General features: G+C 37.3%; 1 protein-coding gene across 3 annotated transcripts in view; it reads left to right on the top strand.

Annotated features, from left to right (window-relative positions):
* The window catches only part of GRM1 (glutamate metabotropic receptor 1), a 406,154-nt gene that overhangs the window by 356,423 nt on the left and 34,155 nt on the right, over window positions 1-15,576 (top strand). For all 3 annotated transcript variants that reach the window (XM_057528228.1, XM_057528229.1, XM_007171344.2), the window contains one exon: window positions 9,494-10,424. In XM_057528228.1, the coding sequence (XP_057384211.1) occupies window positions 9,494-10,424 (931 nt within the window). The remainder of the gene's footprint in view (window positions 1-9,493; window positions 10,425-15,576) is intronic.

The following is a 15,576-nucleotide window of genomic DNA, read 5'->3' as shown; positions in this document are numbered from 1 at the left end:
ATGAGTTCACAGATGAGAGGTGTTTCACAGTTACTTTTCACAAATTTGAAAAGTGATAAAGCCATAGAAACTTTGTCTTTGAGTTCATAGAGGCCTTGTCATCTGAGTAATGCAATCCCTCATTTTAGAACGACAAAGCTGAGGGCTAGAGAGGTGTACTTGTGCCCAAGGTCATGCAACTAGTTAGAAGCAGGTCGTAGCTCATTGACTGCTGATCCTATGCTTCCCTGTGTGCTGCTGAAAATCATTAGGGTAACATTCATGATTGCTGTTTACTTTTTGACTTGTTCCCAAATAAGAATATGAAACTAAGAAATTGTGTGGCTTATTCAACGGGCATCAAAAATGGCTGGCTGAGTAGAATCAGGTCACATAATTAAAATTATACTTTGTGAGTGAGAGACCTTGTAAAATGTTAACCCTGTTAGAAAATAGACTGAGTATCAGAAAGCTTTTAGAAGTTACCTGGTACAAAGGCCATTTTTAAATGAAAAGAAATTAGATCAGCATATTTTTGAAGGTACAAACTATACCTCACCTGTTTCTTTATTCTCTAGCTGAAAACTGGTTTTCAACTTCAATGTGCCTAAAAATTACCTGGGAATTACCCATCTACAGAGATTCCCATTCACTATTTCTGAGACAAGACCCTGCAGATTCTGAAGCACTTAGTCCCTGTTCCATCCCTTGAGAAACATTACTCTCTGGCTCATAGCCTGGTGCCTTGAACATAATTGCTGCCTGATAAATATTTGTTCTATTGAGAGAATTACAAAGAAGAAGGAACTCACCCAAGTTCATCTACATCAATACAGATCATCAACAGGAGAAGCCACCACTAGAATCTAGGGGTTTTTGTCCCTGGGTCGAATGCCCTTTCACTATGCATTTATCTCATGGTTGCGTGCAATGGACTGACTTGGAAAAGCTTTTCCAACCTCATTCTGGACACAGGCCTCCTTTCCCACTTGTACTGTGTCTCTCTTCACAACTTTACCCTCCTTTGTAGTGTGTGCTTCCTGCCGGTCCTTTTCATCTTGAGAAAGCCGTCCCCTTAGATCACCATTGTGCTTGAGAACTGGGCTTGACTTCAGAGTCAGCCCTCAGCTATCTGACTGAGACCACAACTGATCAGGAAGAGGCTCAAAGACAAAACCATCACCTTTCTAAGGTTAATCTTAAATGTCAGAAGTCCTGGCTTTGAGGTACAAGAGTTTTCCTCTTGTCTACACTTTTGGGGCTTCCCCCAACTTTTCCTACTGCTTCATCTTCCCTTTAAATGGGGGCTTATCTCATACATGATAAAGAACTTCTATCCAACTTTAAAACATTAAAATACAAAAAAATTTTTAAAGATCTAATATGTTATAATAATGGAACTCAAAGTCATGTTTTATTCCCTAGAGATCTTCCACTGAGGATATATTGTCTGCCCACTGCCAAATGATCACCATCATTGATTAAGCCTCTTTGACTTAGTAAAATATTAAAAAATATCCTCCTTGATTATAAATAGGTGAATTTTAATGCAGTTATCTTTCTAGAGAATTTAATCTACTATCATCCATCATATGTGTAAAAATCACTTTAACATTCAAATGAGTTGAGCAAAGCAACAGCTCAGACTGCCTTTATCTGATAACAACAGGCAAGTGGCTACTTTCGGATCATGTATCCAAATTATGTTGTAACTCTTATACTTAAGGTCTTTCAGAATATGCATCTCGTACTCATTTATACTTTTTTTTTTAACATCTTTATTGGAGTATAATTGCTTTACACTGTTGTGTTTGTTGCTACTGTATAACAAAGTGAATCAGCTATACGTATACATATATCCCCATATCCCCTCCCTCGTGCATCTCCCTCCCACCCTCCCTATCCCACCCCTCTAGGTGGTCACAAAACACCAAGCTGATCTCCCTGTGCTATGCAGCTGCTTCTCACCAGCTATTTTACGTTTGGTAGTGTATGTATGTCCGTGACACTTTCTTCGTCTCAGCTTACCCTTCCCCCTCCCCGTGTCCTCAAGTCCATTCTCTACGTCTGCTCGTCTTTATTCCTGTCCTGCCCCTAGGTTCTTCATAACCTTTTTTTTTTTTGAAGATTCCATATATATGTGTTAGCATACGGGAATGGATAAAGAAGATGTGGTACATATATACAATGGAATATTATTCAGCTATACGTAGTTTTAATGACACCTACTGTTTCTGCATCCCTTCCAGTCTTGCACATGAATGGAAAATGAGATCTAATTGGCCCCTTACTTGGTGCCATGTCAGGCTCAGAGCAAGGGCGCAGTACATGGCAGTGTGTTTTTGATTGTTGCCATGGCAGCAGCAGTTGTGAAAAGAGAAAACTCACAGAGAGAGAATACCAAAAAACCAGTAAAAATATTCAGAGGAGTAGATGCATTGCCTTGAAGTAGGTATTTTATTTTCATGGGTGGATTTTTTTGACTGAATTTTAGTTAAAATGAGAAATCATTCTCTTTGGAAAATAGTGTTTTTTACTGAAGGTGAAGTTTGCTTAAAATATGCTTAAAATCATTTTATGTGATAGCTACTTTTCATATATGCTTCAAAGACTCTAATATTAAGGAATAAAAACATGTTAGTGAGTTTTTGTTTTCATTAGAATATGTTATTTTTTGGCTATGAAGAAAAATATTGTATATTTCTTAGAGGAAGTGACTTCTGATGCTGTTTTAATAAATTTTTCCTATTTTCTTCTTGGGAATATGCACATTTTAATTCAGCATTTAAATTTCACATTTTACTTTATATGATGCATAAACAGGGATCTCTTCTGCCATGATATACAACTTGACAGTAGTCTAACAATCTATGGGCCAATTATATGAAATCCAATGCTACTTATTCCTTTTAAAAAGTCAAATAGCATAAAATAATTCCTCAGAAACTCAGACTGCACTAAATCTCATCAATAAAAAATAGAAAATACTAAGTTATAGAAATTAACTTTTTAACTATTTTTCCCCATCCAACAGTTACTGCCACCTCTCATATTATCTACTCATTTATTCACTTTTATATTATACACTACCACCTACTTCATGCCAGGTTTTTTTTTTTTTTTTTTTTTTTTGAGAAACTGGGACATATGGGTGAATGAAACAAGGTTTATATCCTGGAAGAGAAGCTTCATATGAAACCAGACATGTAAACAGGTAATTATAAGCCTTGCAACAGGAGTATGTACAAAATTTCATGTAAGTACAGAGAAAAAAGCAATCATTTTTCCCTGGAAAGAGAAAAACCTTCACAGAGGAAGGGACATTGAGTTAAACATTAAATAATAATTTATATTAATGTAATAATGTTAAAGAAAGCATTTCAATGAACCCTTATGCAATCATGAAGTACTACTGTAAATGTTATTAAATGCCCCAACACACTTTAGGTAGAATAATTGTGGCCTATCTTTATTTCTTGATTCATATTAAATTTGTCTTTACCTAATTGGAAAGAAGTCAGATATTAAATTTTAACCTCCTCCAATGCATTTGGATCTTGCTAGTGAGCCAATGTTTGTTTCAAAAATTAGGAGTAACCTGTTGCCCTGAGATCAGAGTTATTACCACTTCTCTTGTATTTTGCTCAGTAGTTTGTAGTCTGCTTGAAGGAAACTGACTTGTCCAATGGTTCTGGATTGTCTAGGGTAACTCTAACCATAGACACTGCCAGGTCCTTAAGTTCTCTGCACTTTAGATATAGTATGCACGACTCCCGTTACAGTCTTCTCCTTTTGGGTGCTGGGAGTCAGGTAGGCTCAGGACACTTACTCTTTATCACTGATTGAACTTAACTGCCATCCCTTCTAGTCTTGGAATACCCAAACACACTTGGCGGTTGGGCCACTCTTCTCTTTAAACCTCAAAACAGGACAAATAAGTACATTACATCACATATATGAACAATATGGATATTTTGTCTAATGCCCTCAAGATATCAAAGCTAGCACTTCTCAAATTTAGGGTATCTTAAAAAATAAAAAAGAAAGGAAAGGAAAGAATAAAAAACAACTTTTAAAAAGTTTATTCAAAATGTAAATGATCAGTCCCAATCCCCAGGTGATTCTGTTTTTGATGGTCCTGGATTGGCCTTGAAAACTTTGGTTTCCACATGGGGAAAATAATCTAGGATCTTCACACGAGATAAAGTAATCCTAGTGGTGGTTGTAGGTATATTGCTTTGGGGTGTTGTTATGACAAACTGCTACTGTTACAACACAAGAATATTTATACTTCTATCATAAGGATGTTTTTCTTCATTTGTCTATAGTATACTACATAGGATAGGCTTAATTTACAACTAGACTTGGAAGACTCTATGATTATCTGTTGAGATGGCTGAGTATCAGTCTTTGGTTTCTGGCTACATTAAGGGCACTGGGATTTATGATATACAGTTTAAAGTTTGAAACTCCACTGATGACAACCAAAGTCAGTTCATTTACTGATGGATTTCCCCTGGCATATTTTATTAGACAGGTTGTCTTGGCTCTATGACTTGAGGGTCATAAAAGACTTCACTGAGAACTTCTATCTTGAGCTGTCTCAAAACCAATGTTCACTGTGCAGATTTTGGTAGCTCAATCCACAGATGAAGTATACCCTTGTAGGAATAAGGGTCCTAGAGAGCTTGCATCTCGATACCTCTTGATCCCTGGCTGCTAAACTGCACTTTCTCTTACTGTACTTTCCCTTTTGCCTTTAAATGAAAACATTACATAAGCATGTTCTGTGAGTCTTCTGAATTCTTTCAAATATTGAACTTGTGAAATATTTGCATATACAAAGCTTATTGTTATAACATACTTAACAATAGCTTGATATAATTGAATTACTGAGTTAGAGTAATGATTGTCTCTAACAAAACCCAGGTTTAGGCAAGTCCTTATTACTAGTGAGGAGAACATTAAAGACAAACTCAGGTTTGTATAGCTTTTAATCAATAAAGTAGAAAAGTATGAATAAGCAAGAACATATAAAGGAGAGTATGATATATATAAGAATCTTAAGATAATCTTGCGCAGAAGACCACTGTGTAGTCATCAGCTTGCTTCAAGGTTCTTGGGTTAACAGTAAACTTTCATGAGCCTTCAGCTTCTGGAGGCTCTCTGCAAACCTCAGTTTAAAATCACTAAGGGTTGTTACCTTCAGCAGTATTAAGGTTCCCTTTTACGTGTCCAGAGGTTTGGGAATGAAGACAGCCTTATATAATTTAAATTCATGAATAAATGTTCCGATGAAAAGTTCCCATATCACTAGATTGGCAAGTTGGAACATGCTTACTAAGACTACACGTCTGATCACATTTTTGCCATTATAAGTATTGTGGCTTTTCAATAGGGGAATGCTTCAACCCATCCAGAAGATAAATACACTATTTAAGCTAGTATATATTTATAAACCACAGGAGACAACTGTATGCAATGCATTTGGAGTTACTCAAAGGATTCTTTTGCAATTGTATCAGTCAGTGCCCCCGACCTTTACAGTTTTTCCAGATTAATTTAATTACAAATGAAGCATGAACTGGCCACATCTGCTATCCTGGGAATGTTTTCCCACTAGTGTTTAATTTTGTGGCCAATTTGTTTCTACTGAAATGAGTTCTTTCATTTTTTCCATCAGAATTTTATCTAGTGTATATTGGATATTTCATCTGGTCCTACGAGATAGCCATCTGGTTTTGCCAGAATTATCCTTATGGATCTTACAACACAATCATTCTGATATTTCTTTTAAGAATCTCTTTTCTGGCTAGAGTTTGTGTACCTACAATTGAATTCTTGAACTTCTCCATGGATTTGTTATTATTAATAAGTTATTTGTTGTTCTATATGAGACTCTGTAAGGACTCTTAGAGCAGTCTGTTTAGCATGATTGTCTCAAATATTTCTATTATCTTTCATAGTACTAGAACGGTATTAGCTTTTATAGTACCTTTTTTTCTAACTGCAGGTCTCAACCTTTATGGCAGCAATTATTTTATATAACATCAACACGTCAAGAAATTAATTATCCTTAGGCAAGGAGACTAAGCATTGGCTATAGAAATAAGAGGTTGGGTAAATTTGCTTTTAATGGGTAAATTTGTTATATATTGCTGTGTAACAAATTACCCCCAAACTTAGTAGCTTACAGTGACACACATTTATTATCTCACATTTTCTGTGGGTCAGAAATGCACAGTATAGCTGAATTCTCTGCTTCATGATCTTTCACAAAGCTAAAATCAAACTGTCAGCTAGGGATGGGGTCTAGTCTGAAGCCTTGGTTGTGGAAGGGTGCACTTCCAAACTCAGTTATTGGTAGGATATAATCCTCAAAAGATTGTTGAATTGAGGGCTTCAGCTTTCTTTTATTTTTTTAGCTGGTTATTGCATGGAAACTGTTCTCAGTCCCTTGCCATGTGGACCTTAGCAACATAGGAGGTTGCTTCATCAAAGCCAGCAAGAGAGTCTGAGTCTGCTACTAAGATGGAAATTATCTTATGTAACCCAATCACAGGAGGGGCATCCCATCAACTTTGCTATATTCTATAAAAAAGAAACAAGTTATAGGCCTAGTTCATACTCAGGGGGAGAGTATTATACAAGGACATGAATCCCAGGATGTGGGGATTATTCGGAACCATTTTGGAAGCTGCCTACCACAATGAACAATGGTTGTTTGACATTGCTATGCTGTTAATACATATAGATCATGGCGTAGCATTTTCATATTTATACAAAAAAGAAAGATTTGTGATGATCTGGGTATCTATGATAATTTGTATACTTATGTGCTCTGTTTCAATCCATCTTCCTATTTCTGTGGAGTCTTTCATCCATAAGAATTCTGAAACAAAAGCTGTTACTTGGATAATGTCTTAAATTATACATAGTATAGGTATTTTCATGACTAAATCAGATATAATTTGATCATGTGTAAGAATTATAACACATCTTGTCTGGCAGTAAATCCTGTATGTTAAAATTGTGGGTTTTGTGTCACCAAGAATAATATATTCTTATAATAATAGTCTCAAAGTCCCAGTTATATGTTGGAGCATAGGATTATCAAAGATTTTCACTAGTTGAGTGGTTTTATTAAACCAAGGTATTTGATGTTCTATTAATAGTGAGATGATTAGGAGACATAAAGGCATCTATATCAATAAGAAAGAGATATTGCTTCCCCTGGGAGTTCAGAGAACAGACAGGGAGTTCTTGGGTGCCAATGTCTCCCCTGGAGTTAAGTCATCAGACAGATTTTAGGTAGTTATCCTGAGTTTTACTAATATGGGGTAATGGTTCTTTAAATTATGCTTTTATTTGTGATATCTATAGGTTTTCTTATCTATAGGTTCCCAAATCACAGAGAATAGAGGCCCTTTTAGATGTCTTACCTAAAGATCCATGATTATATTGATTTCTTGTTTATTTACTATATAACTCTATCTGGAAATGTCTAGTCACATATTAGATATTTTCTAACTTGGTAACTTTTAATTTTAACATGTTTTTTTGGTTTGATGGCCCTAATTCAGGTCTGAGCCCATTTGTAGAGAGGCTATAGTCCTTGTTATGTCAGTTATTGAGTCTAACCCAGAATTGTTTGAAGGTTTCCTAAACTCTATCTTCCATCCTTATTTTGAATCTTTATTGAAAAAAAAAGTCTGAAGTTGCTTTATGTAATGCATTTTCTATTTTTATTTTTTAAATGTTACACCACTGGGTTATTTAAATCTTCCCTTTTGTAATGTGCTGCTTTTTAAATATTTTCCTACATGAGGCTAACAATTAATTGATTTAGTTGGTACATATCTGTAGTGCAGTACAATAAGTATCTAATACAAATCCTGAATTCTGCAGAAAATATTTTGCCTGTGTCCCTGAAGTTTACGAAAATCATTAATTATAGCTCTCAATTTGGCTCTAGACCAGGGTTTTAATTCAAATTCAATAGATCTGACTTGTGTTCTAGAAATTTAAAATGCAGTATTCTTTTCTAATAAAAACTCCGAAGACAGAATAGCTCATTTACAAAACCAGGTTGCATAGAAAAAGAGGAATGCAAAGAGGGTAGCTTTCAGAAGGTTACAAAGGCCTTGACAAAGACTCCATTGGAATTTGGATTTTATTTAGCAGCCTCAGTATGCCAATTAAAGGAGCTGAATATCGAGTATTAAGTATTTTATCTCCAAATGTGTCTATAGCTGTTCTTAAATATTTTAATTTATTGATTGTGTTACATCAAAAGTTCCCCATAATGGTCATTGTTATTCTAACTATGTATCTATCTAATCATCTTTCTAAACTTTATCAAGGAAACAGGAAGATTTAGAATTAAAATGTGACTTTTTTTGGAAGCAGAAGTTCTTCCAGGAAGAGGCTGAGACTCTGACACAGACAAACCCCTGACACACAAAAGAGAGAGGCCACTATGATCAGTCAGGAGCGTGTGCTTCTGAGTGGTTTGCACTCATGTATTAAATGTGAGTCTGATCCCAGCTGGTTGAATGACTGAACAGGTTTAAAACAGGTTCTGGTGGTTCCTCACTCTCATAGCTACAGAACAATGAGTCTCTTCCTAAATTTACGGAAATACATATTTTTATTCTCACAATTTGGGAAATATGGCCCAGACCAATCACAAAATTCTGTGAAGGGGTTGTTGCCAGGACTTGACAAATGTTTTTCTCTCTGTGAAATACAAAAGAGACTTTATTCTGGAAGGAAAAGATAAGCCAGGCATTTAGGAACACAGCGCTGTCTCTCCTTTCAAGAGATGGGTGAGGGGAGATTTCATTCTTCTTTAGTATGTCTATTAGAGGTTGATAACCCAAAGGCCCTCAGATGCCACGTTCATAACTAAAGAGGTGAGACTTAGAGTGAGTAATATAATATGTGGTAAATAGGAGAATGCAGACTCTTCTAAAGAATTCAAATGAAATTTATGTTTAAAAAGTTTGCTGGCTGGCCAAAAAAAAAAAAAAAAGAAAGACTAGAAAAGAAAGAAAATGCTTGTCTATGAGCTGGACTTGTCTCTGGACAATAGCTGCATAAAAATAAAAATTTTGTTAGTTTATTTCTTACTAACTTATTCTATTACACTGTGACCATTTAACCTTCAATGGAAACACAGTTTGGTTTCCTTCTTTTTCTTTCATTTTCTGAAAGTGTAGAACCAAGTTCCATCCACGGAGCAGCATCTGTTTATAACACTGGAAGCAAAGATTATATTTATAGGCTTAAGTATGTCACATTAGGCTTGTGATGAGATTAGGTTTGGGAACATGATTGTCCAGAGAAGACAATGGTGTATGTCTATTTGTGTGATAGAGAGGCATTTAAAAAAAAATTAAAATAGCATAAATCATGGAAGATGCGAATATAGCTACGCCCCTGGTAACTAGTAAGCACTATTATTGATCAGCAAAATCTTAGATTCATTTTAAAACTGTTTTTCTCATCACAGGCTGTGAACCCATTCCTGTCCGCTATCTGGAGTGGAGCAACATAGAATCCATCATAGCCATTGCCTTTTCCTGCCTGGGCATCCTTGTTACCTTGTTTGTTACCCTTATCTTTGTGCTGTACCGGGATACACCAGTGGTCAAATCCTCCAGTCGGGAGCTCTGCTACATTATTCTAGCTGGAATCTTCCTCGGTTACGTGTGCCCTTTCACTCTCATTGCCAAACCTACTACCACATCCTGCTACCTCCAGCGCCTCCTGGTCGGCCTCTCCTCTGCCATGTGCTACTCTGCTTTAGTGACCAAAACCAATCGCATTGCACGCATCCTGGCTGGCAGCAAGAAGAAGATCTGCACCCGCAAGCCCAGGTTTATGAGTGCCTGGGCCCAGGTGATCATTGCCTCAATTCTAATTAGTGTGCAGCTAACTTTGGTGGTAACCCTGATCATCATGGAGCCCCCCATGCCCATTCTGTCCTACCCAAGCATCAAAGAAGTCTACCTTATCTGCAATACCAGCAACTTGGGCGTGGTGGCCCCTTTGGGCTACAATGGACTCCTCATCATGAGCTGTACTTACTATGCCTTCAAGACCCGCAATGTGCCCGCCAACTTCAATGAGGCCAAATATATCGCCTTCACCATGTACACCACCTGCATCATTTGGCTGGCTTTTGTGCCCATTTACTTTGGGAGCAACTACAAGATCATTACTACCTGCTTTGCAGTGAGCCTCAGTGTAACGGTGGCCCTGGGGTGCATGTTCACTCCCAAGATGTACATCATCATTGCCAAGCCCGAGAGGAATGTACGCAGTGCCTTCACCACCTCGGATGTAGTCCGCATGCACGTGGGCGATGGCAAGCTGCCCTGCCGCTCCAACACTTTCCTCAACATCTTCCGAAGAAAGAAACCAGGGGCAGGGAATGCCAAGTGAGTTATCTGACCCGGGTTTGCCTCCCCCCACCCCTCTCTCTCTTCTATTTTCTTCTATTTGACTAAATCATGTTCTTCCATTTCCCCACTGTTTTTCCCATCCTTTCTTAATCTTTTCTTTTTTTCCAATCTCACATTCTGTTGCAGTAAGAATGTAGTACTAAAGGTCTTCGTTGTTTTCATTTCTTTGAAAGAGCAAGGAACGTGAAGCAACAACCAGCTGAGCATATATTTAGTCTTACCTGCAATCTGCAGATTCTGTTGTGTCCCTAACGTTTTCCTTTTGCATGGGCCCTCCTTCTGTGGAACATCAGTACATCTCTGGGGTCTGGTCAGAGATGCAACCTCTAGCTCTAATTTCTAGTTTAGATCATGGTTGAGATAGTTTCTGGTTTATTTTTCTTACTTTGGAGCCACACCGTTACTCATCTGGGATGGAGAGGAAGGAAATTAGGCACCTGGGGAAGTTTGACTATTTCAAAATTTGAGTGCAGCTGAGCACCAAGTATGTCCTGAAATAAGTTCCCTTAAGCAACTGTCTTACCGTGCCCCTCTTATTTATTGAACTTTAATGTGTCCTGTAAACTTCCATAATGCTACACATGAATTGACCTATCTCTACTACAAGGTTATAACCAGAATGGTTTCCTAGCCATAAAGTACCAAATGAAATAAGGAACCAGATAAAGGTGAAGAGCCCCAAACTTGAGAGTCGGCATGAACATCAAAGTCCAGATTATTTCTATTTTGGTAATTCTTCTGAGTAGTTTATGTAATACACAGATTCCTATCTTTTTCCTGACTCTATTTTGCAAAGAAGCATATGCTAAAATTTGCATGTGTCATCTCTTTCTGAGACCCATGAAAACAGATTTCATGTCACATTTACAACTTTTAAAATAACATGGATGCTTGAAGTTCTAGTGGTAGTTGAATTATCCAAAAATTAAACGATTTTCCCCATTAGCAGTATTACTTTCACTTTTTGAAACAACCCTTTGAAAGTGAAGAATTTTAATAGTAATAATTATAACATATACATTGTTTTAGAACTATTCTGTGCACCTGAACATGTCAGCAAGGTAAGGGGAGGGGAATGGGTGTTGTTTTCCCCAATTTTGTAGGTGAGGACACCAAGCCACTGTGAATTTGTGTGACTCTTAAGTAAATTCCACTTAGTTAGCCATTCTTTGCCTAAGTCTAAACTGGCATGAAATTTCTCATTTTCACATATGTCAAAAAATCTACATGCCTTAAACTTCTGGGGTTTTTATCTTTACTGGTCAAGCAGCACCATGGGCATCTTTTACAAAAATCATATAAGGCTTGAGTATCAGATGAGGGAGCCTACAGGAAAATATATTTTTGAAGTCCATCAAGTTTGGTTATTATTTCAAATAAAGACATCCTTAAATTTTTTCAGTGTTAAGGATGAAGCCAATAATTTACACCTACTTCTTGCAGTATCGATTTCAAGTTCTTCATGAGATGCTGATTATAAAAGTTGCTTAGCCGGTTTTTTTCCCTTGCCCTGATTTTTCATTCCTGCCGACATCCTCTCAGTTCTAGTGAGCATGGAAGCAAAACAACAGTGCCATGAAATGAGGAAAACAATTAGACCATAGCCACAGAGTCCAGATGTATGCTCACAATGGCATCATGACAATTACCATTAAGAGGGAAGGAATGAGAGGAAACAAAATGAAAAGAAGGGAGAAAACACTCTTTAAACTGGAATGTTTGTAGAGATTAAGATTTCCTTTATCACTTCCCATATGGCTTTATGAGGGTTCCATTCCAACATCCATCATTACCCAGAGCCATGTTTTCTAACTGCCTTTATTATGGTTCTTCAGAAACTTTCATATGATTTTTGGTCATGAGTCATTTCTGAAAGCTGTTATTATAACCATTTAATGGAAAGAGAGAATCTACGTGATCAAGATATCTTTTGGTACTCAGGATTATGCGTTTTTGAAAGCTCTCTCCGGGATTCTATGTACAGACAGATATGGGCACCTGTCCAAGAGAGAGGTGACTAATCATTAGTACACATTGCTTGGCTGCTGGGATAAAATGAAGTTAGCTTACCACTTCTATAGTAGCCAGGCACTGTGTTTATTCTGACTACCTTCTCACACCTGGAACTTTCCTTAGAAGTTGAGAATATTCCCTTCATTATTATGAATTTAGAAATTAATTTCATTTAGAATCACGCTTTTGAGAGAAAAAGCATCTTGGTCTAAACTGGATTGGTTGTCTAGGAAGCGCTGCTTTCACCAGTTAATGCATTGCTCAACTATTAGCTGTAGTTTATCAAGCACTATCAGATTATTACAGTAAGGAATAATACTTCTAATTAGTAATTCTAACATGCAGCTTTCTTTGTACAATTGGTAGCTTCTCCAAAGTGTACCATACAGCTGAGCTGATCCACAGAGGGTATTTGAGGCTAAAGTTCTATGGAAAACAACCATTTATTTACTCGTTTTTCTCCCTTACTCTGCCATTGCTTCTCTTGTAACTCTCTATGAGATTGTGCTTTTGAAATATAAAAATAATCCCAGCGCCTCTGTCTTTACCATTTAATTGCTGTTTTATGATTTCCTGATCTGTCTCCAAAGTTACAAAAACCACAAACAATCTAATATTTTCTACAGCAACAAAAATCCAGCAGAGTTTTGCCAACTGAAGCAAGGGGCTGAAAACTCTGGGGAACATATCACCCAATGAGTTTATTACCATTCTGGATGTGTAATCTCTACATTTATGGTGCACTGTGGGTGTTCGGCAGTCTGCATATGTAGCTATAAACACAGAACAGATGCTGTAATGAAGAGCTTCCAACTGATCTCTTTGATATTATTCTGAGGAGTTGCAAGTCCAACTATAGTCTCATACCAGGCTGTTTCTGAGATATAGGAGAAGGATGATGTTGTGTGTCTGCTTTTGCAAAGTTTACTTCAATTTGTTATTTTGTTCACAGCCAGATATCTGACACAACCAAAGGTTTGGGCGCTTGCATTTATATTTTCTGAAATATAATTTAGGAGGATTTTAATCAATAAATTGGGTGTTTGGATTACTTGAATTACTTATAGTTAGAAATCCTATTAGGCATAATCCTGCCCTGGAAGATCAACTGAATTACAAAATTACAATACCTTTGACATTGCTAATATCTTTAGCTGTTAATGTATTTGCATGGGAAACTATTCAGACCTAAATTAATATAAAGATAGTGGGAAAAATTCTCTTCCTTGGCAGTAGAAGAAACATAGAAATCCATAGACATTCATAAGTAAGCAAGTTATTTTGATCCAAGTTACTTATCACTTACCTTTAAGGCAAAATGAGTTAACATTATGCAACTAAAAAATTAAGACATTATGTAAATGACATGCTTTCTTTAAAAAAAAACAGTTATATCAATGGCTAAAAGTCAAACTAACACTTCTAGTCATTTTTTTGATAAATAACTCAACGAGTGCCAATCAATGTGAGGGCGCATGGAGCTGAAATGTGACAGTACACGCCTATGACTTTTTGGGTGCATAATTGCAGGCAAAACTAAAAACAATCACAATCACCAAAAAAAGGCATTAAATTGATGCAAGGAAGTAATTTTAAAATATAGGTTTCTAAGTAAATAGTGTATGAGTATGTTCTTGCGACTGTTTCTTAAGCATTTGTATATATGTTTTTTTTTCTTTTAACATCTTTTTTTTTTTTTTTTTTGGCTGTGTTGGGTCTTCGTTTCTGTGCGAGGGCTTTCCCTAGCTGCGACAAGCAGGCGCCACTCTTCATCGCAGTGCGCGGGCCTCTCACTATCGCGGCCTCTCTTGTTGTGGAGCACAGGCTCCAGACGTGCAGGCTCAGTAGTTGTGACTCACGGGCCCAGTTGCTCTGCAGCATGTGGGATCCTCCCAGACCAGGGCTCGAACCCGTGTCGCCTGCATTGGCAGGCAGACTCTCAACCACTGCGCCACCAGGGAAGCCCCTTAACATCTTTATTGGAGTATAATTGCTTTACAATGATGTGTTAGTTTCTGCTTTATATCAAAGTGAATCAGCTATACATATACATATATCCCCATATCTCCTCCCTCTTGCGTCTCCCTCCCACCCTCCCTATCCCACCCCTCTAGGTGGTCACAAAGCACCAAGCTGATCTCCCTGTGCTATGTGGCTGCTTCCCACTAGCTATCTATTTTACATTTGATAGTGTATATATGTCAATGCCACTTTCTCACTTCATCCCAGCTTACCCTTCCCTCTCCCTGTGTCCTCAAGTCCATTCTCTACGTCTGTGTCTTTATTCCTGTCCTGCCCCTAGGTTCTTCAGAACCTTTTTTCTTTTTTTTTAGATTCGATGTATATGTGTTAGCCGGTATTTGTTTTTCTCTTTCTGACTTACTTCACTCTGTATGACAGACTCTAGGTCCATCCACCTCTCTACAAATAACACAATTTCGTTTCTTTTTATGGCTGAGTAATATTCCATGTATATATGTGCCACATCCTCTTTGTCCATTCATCTGTTGATGGACATTTAGGTTGGTTCCATGTCCTGGCTATTGTAAAGAGAGCTGCAGTGAACATTGTGGTACATGACTCTTTTTGAATTAAGGTTTTCTCAGGGTATATGCCCAGTAGTGGGATTGCTGGGTCATATGGCAGTTCTACTTTTAGTTTTTTGAGGAACCTCCATATTGTTCTCCATAGTGGCTGTATCAATTTACATTCCCACCAACAGGGCAAGAGGGTTCTCTTTTCTCCACACCTTCTCCAGCATTTATTGTTTGTAGATTTTTGATGATGGCCATTCTAACCGGTGTGAAGTGATACCTCATTGTAGTTTTGATTTGCAATTCTCTAATGATTAGTGATGTTGAGCATCCTTTCATGTGTTTGTTGGCAATCTGTATTTCTTCTTTGGAGAAATGTCTATTTAGGTCTTCTGCCCATTTTTGGATTGGGTTGTTTGTTTTTTTGATATTGAGCTGTATGAACTGCTTGTAAATTTTGGAGGTTAATCCTTTGTCAATTGCTTCCTTTGCAAATATTTTCTCCCATTCTGAGGGTTGTCTTTTTGTCTTATTTATGGCTTCCTTTGCTGTGCAAAAGCTTTTGTTTTATTAGGTCCCAT

Source organism: Balaenoptera acutorostrata, chromosome 14, assembly GCF_949987535.1.
Source record: "Balaenoptera acutorostrata chromosome 14, mBalAcu1.1, whole genome shotgun sequence".
NCBI classification, from domain to species: Eukaryota; Metazoa; Chordata; class Mammalia; order Artiodactyla; family Balaenopteridae; genus Balaenoptera; species Balaenoptera acutorostrata.
This window is presented reverse-complemented; position numbering and strand designations above follow the sequence as displayed.